This window comes from Pseudochaenichthys georgianus, chromosome 4 (assembly GCF_902827115.2).
Source record: "Pseudochaenichthys georgianus chromosome 4, fPseGeo1.2, whole genome shotgun sequence".
Classification (NCBI taxonomy): Eukaryota; Metazoa; Chordata; class Actinopteri; order Perciformes; family Channichthyidae; genus Pseudochaenichthys; species Pseudochaenichthys georgianus.
This window is the reverse complement of record NC_047506.1, coordinates 13094194-13113554: the sequence shown is the minus strand read 5'-3', so window position 1 is coordinate 13113554 and position 19361 is coordinate 13094194. Positions and strand designations below refer to the sequence as shown.

Sequence of the window (19361 nt, the reverse complement as noted above, 5' to 3'; positions counted from 1 at the left end):
CACATTATGCGCCCAGCATGAGGTGCAAGTTTTAATTCCAAAACAGTAATTCATTTCCATAAAAACAAATACAATATGCTGATTTTCTCATCTGTTATCACACGTGAAGGTCGTTAATAAAGTGGAACGCCCCTTGGGACCCTCACTAAACACAGATATAGACACAAATATGTGTCATTATGGCTCTGTAATATAATACACGGCTATAATATTACGAAAAGCAAAAACAAATCTTTTGAATTGGCACACAGGAGGATTGGGTGAAAATAGAATAGGAAGAAGAGGGAGATGAATTGTTTCTGTGTGTGTGAAAGAAAAAAGAAAAACATAATGTCTTATTCCAATCCTGTTGTTGCAATTTTATGTTTTCTTTATTATTAGAACACAGGAGCTGTTAGTCTTACTTGCTAAATAATTTGTGGTTGAGGTTGTTTTAAATCTGGGACCTAAACAATTCCCCCACCCCCCATCCGCCTGTTCAATGCTATCTCAACAGTAAGCGACAGTCCGCTGCTCCCCCCCGCTACCTAATATTATTTTAATAACATTGGGACACACAGCGACCCAAAACAAAGGCAAAACCCAAAGCACAATACAATGCAACCAGTAATACATTTTCCAATGATCTGCTGGAAGTGGGCGCACTGGTCCGTGATGAGAAGGAAAATATTATCTCTGGTCCCTGCTAAATCAGCAGAACAGACTTATTGATCTGGCTCCTCACGTTGCCAATAGAATTTTAAGTCCCCTTTGTAGCAGAGAAGGCTTGCTGGGGGTATAGATGTCATTATCATGATTTCAGTACAGCGAAAGGGCGGTCACCTGCAATTCCCCGGGCTTCAGAGCACACCACAGGCTCAATTAGACTGTCTGCTCTCCAGATGTTAATGGCAGTCTACGAAATTAATTTTTGACATCGCTTCGCATGGCTGCCGAAATGAAGAATAAAATGTATAAACGTGATATCTAATAAAACCTTAGGTGCAACCTTTGGGCAAGAAAGTACCATAAATGACACCTTTTTTTGCTGAACCTAGAGCTGGTTATGATTATTTAAATTAAAACGTGTATTCTTTTTGTTCGAGCTGCTATTTTTGGGTATTTCTGCTCTTTCGGATCGAGAATTACGGAGGCTGCAGTAGAAATCATTAATGAGACCTTTGATGGCATTTTGGGTGCACATTCAAGAGCCTCATCTAGCCGCTCAGCATGTAGAACCATTCAGAGAAGGAGCAAGCTCAAATCAATAAGACGGGACATTTGAGTGAAACACAGACTTTGTTCAAATGCGCCTCATAAAACACAAATTTCAAATAAAAATAAAAAAATCACATGAGGTCTCCATGAATTGTAGTTAGTTCAATATCTTGTTTTATTTATAGTTGTTCAATTGCAAGAAGGTTATGTGTAAACAACACACACCAGGTCTGCTTTGTAGTAAATCACAACTATAAAGGGTGAAGTTACAGAAACACGGAGCACAAACTGTGTGTAATTGCAAGATTCAATGAAAAAGTCTGAACAAGAAATGTAATAAAAAAGTTATTGACTTGACAGGTAATATTACAAAGCCTTTTTGATGTTTTCATTGTCCTATATACATTCAGACAAATTACCCTGGTGCACACGGTCTAGCACAGCGCAAAAAGGATCTCTTGACATTACACACAAAGCAGAGAAGACCTTACAGAAGGCACTGAGTTACCCTTTTAGCTAACAGCCTGAACAGCATTGTAATAGCACTATTGTTTGTTTGTTTGTTTGTTTGTTTGTTTGTTTGTTTGTTGGGAAATGTTATTGTTTGAAAGCCAGAGCAAGAGTTAAGAACACATGCTCTTCTCTCATCCTCCATTTATTTTTCTTTGAAATAAGGGATTTATTATGTGTTTATGTTGCTCATTTGTGTTTTTTTGTTTTTCAGATGCAACAATCGGACACAGTGCATTGTAATCACTGGTTCAGATGTCTTCCCTGACCCCTGCCCAGGAACCTACAAATACCTGGAGGTCCAGTATGAGTGTGTGCCCTACAGTAAGTCTGACCCTTGTGTCATGAATTGAAACTCTCCCTCCTCCCTTCCCCCACACTCCCATCCTCTCTTTCATTAGTATCACACCATATCCTGTCTAATTTCTTCCTCTTGCCTTGTCCACACAGTCTGCTCTAACACCTTCCAGCACCATCTTTCCTCTATCTCTTCTTCCATCTGTGTCACACCATGAACTTTTCATGAAATATGACCTGTAAAACCCTTTGGTCCTCTTTCTGTACTGCCTTTATTATTGATGTGCTCACCGTGTTTCCAGCCGACCGTGGTATGAGGTAGCAGAATAGAAGAGGAAGGGTAGAAGAAGACAAGCTGACTCTCAATGATGTTTCATCACTCCAGTCTCGCACGGAGAAGTCTATGAGGCGCTAAACAGCTCACCTTGATGGCTTAATACACATCCGTACAACAGGTGTTGAAATATGTTAACAGATGTTTCATTATGTAACAGAACAGAATGGCTCTACTCGTAAGTCAACAAGGTAATATTTCACCTAAAGAGATAGTGTTAACATATTTCTGCTCCTTGGACGCTTAAATATTCATAGCTCCCAAACAATCTTTAGATTGCCCTTTGAATTAAAATTCCCCTTTGTCCTTTAAGCTGCCATGTTCATTTGCAATCTGCGAGGGGAAATCCCCCCATTTAACCTTTACAACCTGATTAATAACAAAGATTAAGATGAATTGCCAGAATCACTTATCAGTTGTACATAAAATAATGAGATTGTGGATCATTGAAGATAGTATTTTGCAGCTGTCCTGTACTGTAGATTCAAATGTATTGTGTACTCTGATGACTTTAGATGTGTTTATACTCTAAAAACACATTTCCCAAATATAGCCCACATTTAAATAATGCAAAGTTAATCTACATACTACATATTTTATATTCAACACATTTCATCTACATTGCTAATTAGCGGTATACCTGTCCAAGGCGTCCCCTCAGTGTTGAATCCGAATGCATTAGCGAGCATCATTAAATGGTGAATCCCATTACAACTTAAAGATTAACCTCGTCAAGGCTTTAAGGACCTGTAATTAAAAATGGAATAAGCAATAATGAGTCGTTGAGTCCACCTTATTGAACAAAGACAAATCCTGTAGGTTTTACCCTAAACACCTTACAGCTTGTTTTTTTCCTTCTTGTTTTTTTTCCCTTCACCTCATAGTTAAGTGAAGTATTGATCCTATGTCTTGCTGTGTTACCTCAAACCTCAATAGTAGGATTAGCCTCAAGGTGCACTCTTTTCCGCCCACTGTTATGATTGTCTTTTACCTCCTTCTTGCACCAAGGAAACAGTCAACAACGACGCATTGTGTTGAAAAATAAACTTCTGCCCACGGACTCTCAGTCCTGGCGATGTCTATCAAACGAAAAATCCCAACAGGTCGTCACTTCACTCTCAGCCATTTCAAAAATGCATATCTGTAGCCCCATCTTTTTGCTTCTCAAGGTCCATGCCCAACCAGAATAGGACCAAGAACACAGAATGTATCCTATCGCGACTGCCCTGGTAAGTGCTTAGTGTTCTCCCAGTCTCATCCAGTCCACACAGCCCAGCCTTTCCCACTCAGCCCTCATGTAAACTGTGATCGATTGTGATTCATAGGCAATTTCGTGTCATGTTTTTTCCCCTCTGGCCAATCCTTTGTCTCCTCTTACCCCAAAATAAAATCAATATACATTTCAGCGTCAGAGTACTCCAGAGAAAGGAACATTTTAGTGGAATTACTGAGCTTTGCTACACCAGAGCTAACCCTTTCTTTAGATGGGAAAGCATAGACCCTTCCTGCAGTTAGAATAGATCCTACAGTATGCCAAATTACTAGATTTGTGATTAAAAACATTGCAGTGGTTCAGGAGCTTAGGATCCCCTGGATTTGCTGGGTTACAAGACTTTAGAAGTTGTTTTGCAAGACAACATATTAAATCCCCATTAAGCTGATCAACGACGGGACAGTGTCCTCATTTTGACTCGCAGCCGCTCCCCCTCAAAGTCTATTTGTGCCATGAAATATAACCAGCAGCTTAATAACACAATATGATAAACAGCTGTTTTCCGTCACTGACTGAACATAATGTGCTACTTAATTATTTTTGCTCTATTGTCTCAGCCTATGCATAATTACACAGGCACATTTGGAATTGTTCTCTTCTGTGCAAGTGGCCTTTGCAACAACATTTCCACGTTTCATCCTCTTGGCTTCATAATTTGGTTCTTGTCATGGACTGCCCTCATTAGCAACATTATATTCATGTTCCAGCCAAGGATGTACATTTCGCCGTCACCTGGCACTGAGTCACCCTTTGAATTGGCTTTAGTAATTGCTTGAATCAGGCAACATAAAAGCAGAGACCATCTTTTCATTAAGACTGCTCTGTGCAAGCTTTTTGGAAAAATGCTTGGAAAAAAGTTGCTCTCCCTATTCTCACTTGCTGCCAGAGGGCAGCCACAGTCCTATATGCTAAAGTGTTCCTTTTACATCGCATTGTAATGCAGGGAAACCCCTCGCTCCATGTGACAGTGCTGGAAGGATTATGAAAATTGAAGTCAAGCTGCAGCAGCATGATCTTTAGGTGTCTTCGCTTTTGTGTTCAGATGTTCTCCCTTATTAATTCAGTGTAGCTCACAAAAGGCGTTAATTTAAATGAAACACGCCAAGTCGGCAGGTGACAGCAAACATTGGTTCAAGTGAAGATGTAACATTTGATTATCTACAGTGATATTACAAGTTAATATAATTAGATTTTTAACAGTTATAGGAAGCAGAAAATCCTTAGAAATGCTGTACTATGTAGTGGAGAAAGTTTAGGGTCTTAGGGTTTAGTTTGGGATGTGTCTCATGTTTGTTTGTTTCAATGTTGCTATATTAAAAGTGACTGACTCTCTTCCCTTCCCCTGTGCAATCTGCAGGAAACCTCCTTGGCGACCTCATTCTCTTCATCCACTGACTGATTTCTGATCACACTGATTGCTATTTTCTATTTCTTACATTTCTACTGACATCATCAGGTCTTCGTGTTTTCCTTTTCCTTCCAGGTTTCCTTCACATCATCTTTGATGTCCTCTTCTTTCCTCCTATGTTTTATTTGGCGTTGGTGACTTCTGAGATCTCAACTGTTGTTAACTTGTTTACCTCCTATTGTGTGTGATCTCTTAGTAAGATGCAACAGACTGGATTTTCTTTCTGCAGAATGACGTGAATTAATTTACGGATCTTTCAGATTCTCTAGTTTCAACTGTCTTTTGAAGCCTAGGTCAGACTCAGCAATTAAAACTGATCCAAACTTTGATATGAATCGACACTAATTAAAGCTGGAGGGTTTCAGCATTCAAAGGAAAGCTAGCTTATGGTTGCTCACATCATCCCAAGCTACAAAAACTGACTCAAAATATATACATTAGGTATTTCAACATTGATCCTTGCAGGCTCGCTGTAGCGGATCCTTTGTGTAGCGAAGCCCCTTGAGACTGAAATCTAAGAAAGACATTAAAAACCAATAGAGTGTAGATCAAGGGCAAGAGAACTGACGCTGTATTTGGGAAATTAAAAACACTGAGTACAAAGTTGCTCTGTTTTGAATGAATGCATTTTAAATTAAATGTTATGCTTCTGCCTGTACCGATTCAGTCATTACATAAATCTCCCTTTTAATTTCAGTGTTATACTTTTAGACTATTCATATAATAATGTAAGTGGAGACAGAAAATGTAAATACCTACATATGTAATGCACAATGCAATGTGCCTGAATCAGTTCACTTTTGTTTCCTTTTTTTTTAACTCGAATACCTTTATGTTTATTACATGTTAAGCTTAATTGCCCTGTGTTCTTTTTTTAATAATTCATTTAGTTTAATATTAGAGTAAGGAAATCAAATCAACCATATTTAAAATGTAACAGCGAGCAAACTCAACTTTTGCAGATTGGAAAGACAATACTTTTGAGCATTCTTGCAGTCTGACCCAGGCTTTAAAATAACAACTTTTTCTGATTAATTTGAGTACATTTTTTATAAAAAGATTTCTAGAAATATTCCATCTTGTTGTTGATGCATATGGCATTCTTTTCTAATTTGTAATCATCATATGTTTTATAATCAGCCATTAACATCAGATGAATGCTTCTCGGCGCCTTGTTTCAAAGAATTTAAACTTGATGGCTAATTTATTGCAGACTTCTGCCATAGATCGGAAAGCACCAAATAACTAATTAAGTGCAGTCCTGTATTGTGAAATGTAATACACGCTCCGACAGTGAGTGCACATAATGTATTTTGCTCCAGTGACTTACACTTATTATCTGCTTCCTGCATAAAGCCAAAGTTAGTTAATTTCTTTGTACGCTTGTGGCTTCAAAATTGTGAAAGAAGTAAAGTTCAATGAGAGTTTCAGGCCAAGACTTTTTAAAGATATTATTCAGATGTTGAATGATGAAATGGCACCGTAATTGTAATAAAATCGCCATGTTAGTCAGTAGAAATAAAAAAGTTATCATACTGCTTTAGTTAGCTATATTTCAAAAAAAGTATAAAACAAAAAGACAAATTACACTCTTTCTTCATTATTGAGTGTGTTTGGTGGTGGGTGGATTAAAACAGGCCAGAGTTTAAAAACAAAACCAAAGTCATAACTCAATAAAATGCTGTAATGATTTGCATTTTACAGTAGATTGGCTTTAAATCTAAGAAAATCATTTTCATCACCTGATAACTACAACTAAAGGAAGATCATTATTGTGTGTGAATCACAGAATTGCCTGTCAGTAAAACAATCTAAAGATGTTTTACTTGTAAATGTCACAAAGTTATGCCAGCACATAAATGCAGGCAGTTGGCAGTGAAAGATAAAATCCACCCACCACTGTGCCATTCATTTATTGTGACAATTGATCATTTTGTACTAATCTAATCCTTTTTCTAAGACAGGGCCTAAGCGGCTCTATGTCACCGTTCTCACGTTTTTCCTGCTTTCTCTGAATAGGTCTTCCCGTCTTTGTCCGTGTCTCATAACGTGTTTCTGCATGTGTAATCGTAGCGATGACAGTTAATTCATATTAATCTCTTTTTTTTTCCCTTGCACCCCTTTCATTCTCTCTTCCAACGCTTAAAATAGAAGTGGAGCAAAAAGGTAAATAAAAGACACGATCCAAACCCTAGCTCCTTGTTTTGTGGCATCTGGTTGTAAACTACCTATTTTCCCATGGTGGCCCCTACAAACACATCGCAAACGTTATCTTCAGCATCCCCCCCAACTGTAATGTTAACGGCCAGTCTAGTGGAACAATGGAAGCCCTGATATTGGCCATAAAAAAGACAGCACATGAGCTGCCATAAGATGTAAATGGGCTGTATTGGCTACAGTCCACAGGGGCTTTCTCCTCATTCTCCCTGGGTGCTTAAGCTACTCAGCAGATTCTCATATTGCCTGGCTTCCAAACCCTTTTCCATAGCATGCCATGGTTACAGTGTTTCTTGGCCCTTTTTTCCTAGCTATTGCTTTCTACTGTCCCTTTTCTCTCAAGGCCCCCTCCTTTCTTTTCACGATTCTCCCCATTATTCTCACCTGACCACTTGCTGCTCTTTTCTCTGTTGATTCTTATGCCTCCTATGCCTCAGAGCACCAACCATAACACCTCAAGAGACCCTTACTGAAAGTTTTTTAAATGTTAATGGCTGTGACATTTGCACCACATCGTAATGACAAGCCACTCGGGTATATACCGTAGAATAGGTGGTGTAACCCAGACACGTCTAAGTACACACAAACATTTTGCAGACTGTGCTGACTCCTGCTCTCTCATAACCCTTCTGTTGCCAAGTGACTTTAGTTGGCTGCATTTTTTTTGTTTACAGGACCAATTGTTTCGTTAAGTTTTGTTTCTGTTCTATTTCCCCTCATTTGTGTTCTACTCCCAACAGTTAATGACTATGAGGCCCAGCTTCTTTTTGTTTCTGACTACTTTATATATTACACATTATGCTTAATAACTTTCCTATTCCTTTTTTTCTTTCTATGCACAAAACCAAAATCCTTATTCTGCTTGTGAATATTGGCTGTAGCTGTTAGTTGTGTTTTGGCCACTCTTTAAAGTTTGTCTGTCCCCACTCTTCATGGACAACCTGTAAAACAAAATGAAGACATTAGAGATTATATGGATATTACATATATTTTTGTGTGGTTTTTATTTTCCACATGTTAACCTGTGTCTGTTTTTTTTTTTATTCTACTCTTCTCCCATTACTAGTTTTTCTTTGTCCTGGGACTCTGAAAGCTGTCGGTGATCCTTCCTTTCTATTTGAAGCGGAGCAACAAGCCGGCGCCTGGTGCAGAGACCCGCTGCAAGCTGGCGACAAAATCTACGTTATGCCTTGGACTCCTTATAGGACAGACACTCTCATTGAGTATTCCTCTTTTGATGACTTCCAAAACGCCCGGCAAACCATCACCTACAAGCTTCCCCACCGGGTGGATGGCACCGGATTTGTGGTCTACGATGGGGCCGTGTTTTTCAACAAGGAGCGTACCCGCAACATTGTGAAGTTTGACCTGCGGACTCGAATCAAAAGTGGTGAGGCGATCATCAATAATGCCAACTACCACGACACATCGCCCTACAAGTGGGGTGGCAAAACAGACATTGACCTGGCCGTAGATGAGAATGGGCTGTGGGTGATCTACGCCACCGAGCAGAACAACGGCATGATCGTAATCAGCCAGTTGAACCCCTACACGCTGCGATTTGAGGCTACCTGGGACACGACCTATGATAAGCGCTCAGCCTCCAATGCCTTCATGGTTTGTGGAGTACTGTACGTGGTCCGCTCCACCTATGAAGACAACGAAAGTGAAGTCAGCAAGAGCATGATCGATTACGTTTACAACACCAAACAGAACCGTGGGGAATACGTTGATATCCACTTTCCCAACCAGTACCAGTACATTGCAGCTGTGGATTACAATCCGCGAGATAACCAGCTCTATGTGTGGAATAATTTTTACATCCTGAGATACACTCTGGAGTTTGGCCCACCTGATCCAGCACATGGTAAGAACCGAGCCCCCCGATCATTTATTTTTCTGACAAAATTATTAAATTGCATTCCCTGAAATCGTGATTTTAGTTGCTGTCAAGGGCGCTTTGATATTCCTTTGGTATTTCCCATCTATGTATGAAGTGCCACAGCTGACAGGTTTTTAATTTAGAATCGTATATGTGCTAGATATGTTACGGAAGCTTTGGAGTGTAGGAAAGCATCTCAGGGGGTGAAGTGAGTCAGACTCTGTGGTAAACAACACCTCGCAGCCAGTTACCATATCATAAGGGATCAGTATCTTGGGGATTTGGGGAGGTTTACCATCCGGGCATTCCCTGAGTCTCTGGTGCTAAGGCTCAAGGGACCCCTGCTAGCATATCTCGTGTTTTAAAGAGGGTATGACAGGGAAAGAGATATATACTTTCACCTCTGGAAACATACATGCCCGGACAGGTGCAAAGTCTTGCCTGGGGCAAGGTTAGATCATTCCCCAAGTGCTGCTGAACTCCAAATCTCCATCGGCCATTAAAAAAAGTATTTCACTCTCTGTCGGCAGAGTGTGAGGATTCAAGGTTCGGTCTAAGAGAGAAAGAGATGGTAGACATAAGGGAGAAGGATCAATCATCCGGGGTCACATCAGCAGTGTATGTTTTTAATTTAGCTGTCAAGAACTGAGGGGAAGCTAGCCTAGGCCTGCGATAGTCCATACCCTGAGAATATAATAACAGTAATTATCTTAATCCCCTCTACACCCAGAGTCCTAAGTCCACGTAATGCTCAACGCAGTCAGTGATGAGCCGCTGAGGTCAAGCAACTTTTCCACAGATTATCCCAGAGCTCAATATTTATTAATGTGTTTGCTCGTCCACTTTTGTATTGATAAGACGTGGGCTATGGCTGCTAAATAGGGTTCAGCCAGTGGAGCAGCATCAATCCGGCCAAGACAGGCTTAACTGTGACAAGTAACGTAGTGCAGGTTGGAAAGCGAAATGAATATGCTGAGGGCGCATTGAGAGGTATACTGCAACAATCATCTAACAAGATAAAAACATATTTTATTTTATTTTCCCAACTCTGAATAACATATTTGAAGTTTCTCCACTGCCAATAAGACAGATAGTAGCCAGATTTTGTTAATTAAATATTTGCACATCACAGGCACATTTAGAGCAATTGTGGAATATGCTTCAGCCAAAAGGTGTTTGCTTATTTTAGTCATGCCCAAAACATAATGTCACACAGAGCAAATTCAAATGAGCTGTTTCCAAGCAGCACCTTGACAGCTGCTGTAAAAGTGGTCATGATATCACCTTTTCTGCTATCTAGTACAAATAAAATGTCTTTACATGCCATCATGTGTTTATATAATAAACGCTAAACTGATTATAAGGCAGTCAAGCTACAACCTCCGCAACATCCTTTATTTTCAGTTTAGCTGTTATGGATTCTTGGAATAAGCAGTGTACATACAGGCTGCATGCTCAATTGATTTATTCATTTGCTGAATGAACACTGATTACCGATAGAGAAATCAGAGGCTTTAACAGGATTCACCCTGAAATAAGAGTCAAATCTAGTAGTTATTGAGTGTGTGTGTGTGTGTGTGTGTGTGTGTGTGTGTGTGTGTGTGTGTGTGTGTGTGTGTGTGTGTGTGTGTGTGTGTGTGTGTGTGTGTGTGTGTGTGTGTGTGTGTGTGTGTGTGTGTGTGTGTGTGTGTGTGTGTGTGTGTGTGTGTGTGTGTGTGTGTGTGTGTGTGTGTGTGTGTGTGTGTGTGTGTGTGTGTGTGTGTGTGTGTATTAGGGCTGCTCAATTAATCGTATTTTAATCGCAATTACGATTTTGGCTTGCAACGATTATGAAAACAACATAATCTAAATAAAACGATTATGTATATTATTTATATTTTTATTTATTTATTTTGTATTGGTTTTTCAGTTGAATTATATTTACAGTTTAGGGTAATCAACTGTTAAAAACAGACTGTTCACATTTTTTTTCAATAAATTGATGTTTTGTAAAGTAAATGGATAATCGTTTTTAATAATCGTGATGTCAATTATTAACTAAAAAAATCGAGATTATGATTTTTGCCATAATCGAGCAGCCCTAGGCCTATGTGTGTGTTTATTCAGACAGTCAAGCTCCCAAGCACCCTATGGATTCCCTTCCATACTGTTTGGACACATACACTGACTGACATACTGCATTTGCTTCTTGGAGCTTCTGTACTCACACATCTTAATGTTAACCTCAACCAGGACTCTGTTCTCTCTTCTTGACAAATGAGACGTGAGCCTGCCCGGCGCTTCTAACTAATGTATGTTGATTTCAGTCGATGAGCGCAAGGGAGAATGGTCCATGATGATCATCAAGATGTCAATAAACTTGTCCTCCCACATGGCAGATGTTGACACATAAATGATGGCACTTTTTCTCTGGCTGTCACTGGATGCCCTCTCTGTGATATCTTGATGTTCTTTTCAGAGCCTGCTTCACTGGGCACTGAAACAAGCTATCAGAATGCTTTTGTAATGTACAAAGTTGAAGGCACATGTTTTGAACAGCAGTAGACTACAAAAGAAAAGAAAAATGAAAAGAACATTTCAATGTTGCTCAAGTCATCGCAAGCACATGTGAAAGCTTAACACATGCAGGAATTTGTGTTTGTACAACAAAGCACGGCTAATTATTCATGTAGATGCTAGAGCTGTGTTAGTTGTTTGACTTTTTTCAAAAGAAAACAAAAGGATCTGCAGGTTTTTCATTTAACACAGTTTTTCAAAGCTTGTACGCTGTCCACCGCAATCATACTCCCTTTTTTCACAAAAGTGCACAAACAACTCTGTCACATGATTCGCTCCGTCATGGAACGCAATCACATCAAAGTGATGTTTAGACCCTGTGTGGCAGACAGCTGGGTTTTTGTCAAGTCCAATAACATTGCTCATGTCGGGGCAAGATCATCTCTTGTAGGATTATGGGGCAGGGGATGGGGTCACATCCAACATGCGGCTCCACTGGAAGTGGACATTAAATGGGTCAGTAAGTCCCACTCTTGGCTTCGACCAGCAGAGCCATAATCCACTCATTTAACCACGGCTCCATGTCTGTTTTTCTTTTTGCATTCAAGACCTCATTAAGTACATATTCCTTTGTCGCATCTTGTAAGTTAGATGATTAAATGAGGTATTCCCAGAGAAAACTCATTATGCCTCATTTCTATGGACCTTTCATTTATGCCAAGCTCTGATATGTGGCCTCAAACCACTGAGTAAGCATCTCAAAATCTGTTTCTTAGCAGAAGTGTGCACAAACAGACTGTATTCACTGCCTCAATGGGGCACAGGTGAGACTCACAAACCTTTTATTTATCCCCAGTTGCAAAATTAGTTCCTGAATCACTTCCATATAAAAGCCCCCGGTGCTGCACTTTACACCCACACAAATCAAGGCCTGCTGTTTAATTGTTCAAATGTCAATACATTTGCATACAATTTCAATCATTGCTGCCCCCTCAAATTATACATTTGCAAGTGGGGATCATAAGGAAGGGAATGACCCAATTTGTTTGAAATTATAAGGTAGGCCTCACTGACACAACTTGCCAATTAGCCAACAAAACGCTGCATGTGGTCAAAACAATGTAGTTTGTGTGTTGTGAAAGTGCTTTGCAATGCAAAAATGCTCAGCTGTTACAGATGCTTGTGAGTCATGTGCATTAGCAGTCACCCCAGAGAGCCTACCTCTTATAGTCTGATGAATATACGCCTCACTATAAAGCTCCCCTATGATTCATTCCTGTCTTCTGCAGCGCTTACATAGAGGTCAACTCGTGCGTGGCAACATTTAGAGAGACAGCAAAGAGAGAGAAGGATGGATACTTTAAACATCAACATCAAGCTTTCACAGCCAACGGAGGTGCTCAGGTAAAATGGCAGAGCCGTCTCGTTCCTACATGCTCAGCAGTGGCGCAGGGATCGGGATGTGTTAAAAACGGCCAGTTTGTTTTCCTTGACAACAACCCCCTCCCTCTCCCTCTCCCCAGCCCCCTGTCAGCTGCTCAAGTGGACACAGCGGTTTGATCGGAGACTGTGTTGATGTGGAAAATCACCCTTTTTGTTTTTCTGTCCTCCTGTCATATTCTCGTTGTTTCTTTTTCTGCTGCTGCCATTGTATCGCCTCTCTTTTTTGTATTTCTCTATTGGATCAATCTGTTTCTTTCTGTATCTTTTTACCAGCCCCATTACTTTTTTGGTTCATTGTACTCGTGCTGCCAGTAGTCTCTCACTGTGTTTGTAGTGAACTGTGCCTTAAATCCAGATATTTGCATTTGTGTGCGTGCATGTCTACACGTATATGCCTCTGTGTGGCTTCTCTCCTGAAAACAGGCTAAAGACATCATCATTCCCAAGGAGAGCAGTGCACACTAAATGACAGGATTTGAGTAAATCCTCATCCGTGCCTTCTGGGAAACTGTACACACATAACAGCAGGACAAATACGGCCATCACACACATGAAGATCAGGGATCTCAGACTACCCAGTTTTGTCAGAAATATTTGTTCACCAGAGGAACAGTTTGTATCAGGTTTTAGATTTAACCATAATTATTATTTGCAACATTTTTTTATGAAGCTTACTGTATTTTAGCTGTGCTTATATACCTTTTGGATCGATCCACATTTAGCTGCTGATGTAAACCAGCTTTTTGATTTGTTAAAAGCAACTGATCTGTGGTTCTTTCGCACTTTTATTCCTGTTGACTTAAACTCCTGTTGGCTGTTGTCACGATCACACTAGTGTTGACCGACAAAACAATCCCTGCCAGACCAAATCACCTCGCTGTACACAACAATCTGCAGAAAACAGCTTTGTAAAAATCCCCAAAAGGCACATATAGCCTCAAATCTGTGCGTTGTCCATGTTATGGGTTAATTCCACTTGTCCCTTATGCTCTTATAGCACTTAAAGGTGTCCCTAAATCCCCAAATTGTGTCCGTCTTAGTGATAATGTTTTGAACTCGGTAAGCTTGGAATCATTTCTTCTGAGCTGTTAGTGCACTACGGGGAGTGTTGCTTTATTTAAAGGCCTCCTTCTGTACTGCTGGACTACAGGATCTCCCTATATGCCTTGCTTCCATTTGTATTCCTCCAATGAAGGTTTTTTAACCACGGTTTTATGACAGACTGTGACGTTATTCCGTCTACATCATAACCCAATGGTCTCATTCTTGTTTATGATATTTCATCGTGGGATAACACCTAACAACCCAGCGTCTGGTAGCGTTAAAGGCCATCCAGCTCATGATGTCAGGAGGTCACCGGTTTCTTTCACCGATCTCTGCCGCTCGTCTTAAAACGCGATAGCCGTGGGTTGCAAAACAAGGAGGTACATTTCACTCCTTATCCACAAACACATCTTGTATTCCCAAGCTGATAGTTACCTTTTCTCCTGATGTTAAACTACTGCACACAGTATCCGCTGACAGCGTACAATTATGTGGGCAACAAAACCCGGGGTTATGATTTAGAATGTCACTGAGATGTTTTACATAAAAGAGAGAGGGGGGGTGATTATGCTTACACTGAGCCCTATGTAGCCAAGGGGATCCATAGTCTCTTGTTTGATTACAGTCTGACTGTGGAACAAGGCGTATTAAAAGAATTATTACTCAGACATCACAATGGTCCCCCATCACCCCCTGACACACGCCTTTAAGGAGATTTATTTCGCACAGGCCTGATTATTGTGTCTGTGTGTTTCTCTAATCTCTGTATATGCAGCGTTACACAGCTGTGAGCGTGCTTATAGAGTGTGTGTGTGCGGACACCCCTGAAACAGACATCCTCCTGTGCGCACAGCATTAAATATCAGTCTGCTTGGCACACTTGGAGTTAATGCTTGAAATGTGAGGCACGTACAGTACAGAGAAAGCTGCAAGGAGGGAAAAAAGCAGGCTCTAGTCTGGCAGCTGCTGTGTCTGTTCTCTATACTTTGGTGTCATTCTGTGTTTGAGAGTGTATATGAATGTGTACATGTGTTTATAATCGTGTGTGTGTGTGTGTGTGTGTGTGTGTGTGTGTGTGTGTGTGTGTGTGTGTGTGTGTGTGTGTGTGTGTGTGTGTGTGTGTGTGTGTGTGTGTGTGTGTGTGTGTGTGTGTCTGCCGTTGTCCATCAGAATCAATGTGTTTGTATTGTTTGAAAAAGAAATATTGCAAACAGCAGTAAATAACATAATCCAGCTATTAGGTGTTGTTCCCTAAGACATGGACGTATACTGTACACACAAGGACGTGACACGTGGGAAAATATCCGAATTTTCACTCAGCTTTCTTCATATTTACTGCTGATACCCAAGCAATCATTCACCGTGTTCCCCCCACAGCTGCAAATGCAGCGCACGGTGAAAGACGTGTAATCCAATTTCCTTTGTGTATTATTGTTATTATTGGTAGATATCAAAATGCATCACAAACGTATTGTAAATCATCACACTATTTCATACTCAAGAACAGCTCCATTTCCATATGAACTCAGAAGGAAGGCTGCACCCAGAGAGGACTGAGTGAAATACATGTTTGTGACTGAGACAGCATTTGCAGAGGAAATAATTTACACTTAGTTTTTTCGCAGTCTGACACCTTTTTTCAATTAACCTACGCGTTGTTCCAAATGACTGAAAGCTGATGGGTTATTTATTTATTTTCCATCCTCGAGATTCATCCTGTTCTGATGGCCTCAAACAGACTGAGGTTAGACTGACTGTATATTCCTCTTCCATTAGGAGGTGATTGCCACCTAGAACCCAGATGTCACACTGTACTAAAGAAAGACATGATGGTTTTACCTTGGCAAGGTGTGAATCTCCTACAATATGGGAACAAAGAGCTAAACCTCCTTGTTCCACATCATTATATGATTATTCCATGACAGAGTAGGGCATAGAACAGAGGACAAGTGAGATCTAATAAATCCTTTAACTTTTTACTTGGCAAATTAGCTGAAACAAGTGCTAAATGGGTGTTCACTTACCCCTTGTTTCCCTCCTTCGCAAGATAAACAGCACCTGGTAATGTGTATGAAACCTGATGAACAACCATGCAGTGCCTACTGAAAGTGAAGCCATTAAGCATAATATAAAAGACACACATGCTGTCGGTTTTCATTTGTCACCGCGCCATTACTACTGAGTCCTGGTAAAGAGGCTCACCAGGGTACCGTGTGTGTGCATCTTTGTGTGTGTGTGTGTTCCTTAGTGCTCACGACGTGTATGCATATGCTCTGACAACAGTCGGCACACCGAGCTCCTCACCTTTTCCTCTCCTGGATTCCTGTCTCATTGTCTGTCATCAATCCCAGCGGTAATAACAGAACCACTGTGATACATTCAAGTGCAACAATGTGTAGGCGTTGAATCATACAAAGAGTTTATGAATATGTCTGTCCAGACTATTGGCAGCTCTTTGGAGAATATCACTCCATGCGCTCACACTGTGTGACAGCTAATTGAAGGTTCCCTTGGGCTTAGTGCAGCAGAGACATAATAATCAAGGATCCTGTCCCGGTTTCCATATAGGCCATATATGGGATTTGCTTCTTCTGTCATAATCAAAGGAGTATTGCAGAGTGAAGGCATTCAGTTGTGTCAGCCATGTGTTGCCACCGTGGAAAATAGAAATATGTAGTTAATGCGTTTAATCCATAGGTTGAAATTGAATCACAAAAAGTATGGAAAAAGCTGCTGCAGCACTATAGCAACAGATCAATACCCATCCCTCACTGTGGCTGCTTATAAACTTATCCACTTAGACATCTCTGTGAAGAAGTGACTGCCTGAGAAGAGTGTCCATTTTAATACCTATGGGCTAATTCCTCCCAGCTTTCATTGGATCAAATTAAACCAAGCTATGGCATAAAGGTAATGAGATTATTGTGTTGCTGGCAGGATTAGGGGCTGACACGCTATGTACACTGGAACAGCAGTGGACAGAGATGCCGCATTGTTTATGCACGAATCTCCCTGGGAAGTACAGCATACATTCATATTAGCCTCTTTTGCGCACAGTAAAGAGGATTAGTTCGCATCATAGACATGACATGAATCTCCCAACAGGATTATTATAGCCTTTTACTTATCTCCTTTACATAATATGTAATGTTAATGAAGCTCTTTAATGTATATTCTATGACTGTGCTTGCCGAGAAAAACAAAGCAATGCCCAGACTTCGCCTCAGCAAATCCGCCCCACAACAATTTTCCTAATCCCTCTCCAATGGAATGCTTTCGGAGAGCCAAACACATTAGTTGTAGCCTGGTATTAACTAGGCCTGAAATTAATTACTGCCACAATTTCACCGCTGATAGTAGGTAGCAACAACATAAATAAAAACTTCAAAGAGATTTAATTGTACATGTAACTAGAACATGGAGCTCAACATCCCTGCAAGCCATGACACGCAGCCCTGTTGAGTGAGGGGTGTAGACAAGATACAGTTGTTAGTTGACATGCTAAAGGAATGTGCTTGGATTACAGCAGGTGCCTCTTTGATTTATTGGCTGTAGTAGCGGCCCTTTTATCTTAAATCATTCTGTCGAGCGGTGATTCATTTTCATTTTATTTCTGTCTGCATTCTAAACGCCCCATAGACGGAGACTGCTATCTTATCTTTATCATCTTTCATACTTTGGAAATGAGAAACCTATAAAGGGCCCCACAGTTTCTTAGGAATCTTCTGGACGTTTGCCAAGCAACCCAGACCCAGATGTTTAAATAGAAACAACGATAATTAATTATTATGTCGACACATTCATTTTCTTTGGACTGCAACATTACATGCTTTCGTTTTCAAACTCAACTGGAAATTTGCAAACGCTTTCTTTATGGTTATTACTTTCACCTCTTAGTCTTCTCCAGTGAGTCATGAGAAAATAAGCGTTGTAGCAATAGAAAGGTATTGGTGCAGAATGGAGACGGGCATTTCTCCCAGCCAGCTAAATGCTAGTGCTGAAAAGGCCACTAAGCACAGCTTGCCTCTCAACCGCTGTGACAGGCCGTGCAGCGACAATTTCACTGTGTTGAGTAAAAGGATACAGGTAGGGACGGGAGGGACGGGAGGGACGGGAGAAGAAGAAGAAGAAGAAGGCTGAGTTGAAATCAGCCAAATCTGTCTTCAGCTCAGTGTCAGAACAGCCAGTCAGCTGTGTACACCTTCATGCCACCTGTTTGTGTGTGGGTGTGTGTATAGAGTTCTAAAGCCCTCAACAGGAGGGAGCACAGAGTCATCTCCTCTGGTCAATAGAGCCTAATTCGCCACAGGTAGCAGCCAGCCTCAAAGCCGATTTCCCTTCAGCTCGACTGTGCCGAAGCCTCTCATCCACACCGGGGGGCCTATGGTGATAGTTGTGTGTGTGTGTGTGTGTGTGTGTGTGTGTGTGTGTGTGTGTGTGTGTGTGTGTGTGTGTGTGTGTGTGTGTGTGTGTGTGTGTGTGTGTGTGTGTGTGTGTGTGTGTGTGTGTGTGTGTGTGTGTGTGTGTGTGTGTGTGTGTGTGTGTGTGTGTGTGTGTGTGTGTGTGTGTGTGTGTGTGTGTGTGTGTGTGTGTGTGTGTGTGTGTGTGTGTGTGTGTGTGCGTTGGGGGTGCTATCAGCTAGACCCATTATCCAATGGCAGAAATAGATAGAGGTGTTGCTTCCGGGGGTCTGGCTGCATCCCCTTCTATTCACTGGAAGACACACTTTTGTCCTCTTCAGTTTGTCCCCATTGTTTCTGAATCTTCTTGCTATTGTGTTGTGTGTGCCTTTTTGTTTTCCAACATCATCCCCCCTTTCTCTATATTCTTCCTCCTCCTGCCCCTGACCTGCTATTCTCTTTTACTCTCTGTAGCTCAGCCTCTTCGATGTTTTCACTACTGGTCGTACTGCTGAAAAACACTGTGCTCAAGCAGTGTAACAGCACCTCTTCACATTCTCTGCATGCTCTACAGGCAGCCTAATGGAGGAAATCAAAGTACTCAAATGCGATTAGATTCAGTTTGCACATTACATTCCAATCGGTGCGCTTTTGATACAGCCCTTCCTTTTAAATTCAACCAATGTTTTTTTTACAGAGGGGGGTCATGTTTTCTTTTTGTACTCGGAGATGTGGACCAGATTTATATCAAATAGTTTATGTGTATCAACATTTCATGTATAAAACTCCCTTCAGTTTGACTTGTGTGAAATGTAATTGTGCAGTGCTTCTCACTTCTCTGGTGTGTCACATGAAAAATG

The 19361-nt window shown here is 40.9% G+C and overlaps 1 protein-coding gene across 13 annotated transcripts in view; it reads left to right on the top strand.

Annotated features, from left to right (window-relative positions):
• adgrl2a (adhesion G protein-coupled receptor L2a) overlaps positions 1 to 19361 on the top strand; it is a 100697-nt gene that overhangs the window by 56832 nt on the left and 24504 nt on the right. For all 13 annotated transcript variants that reach the window (XM_034080961.1, XM_034080962.1, XM_034080960.1 and 10 more), the window contains exons 4-5: positions 1922 to 2031; positions 8303 to 9103. In XM_034080961.1, the coding sequence (XP_033936852.1) occupies positions 1922 to 2031; positions 8303 to 9103 (911 nt within the window). The remainder of the gene's footprint in view (positions 1 to 1921; positions 2032 to 8302; positions 9104 to 19361) is intronic.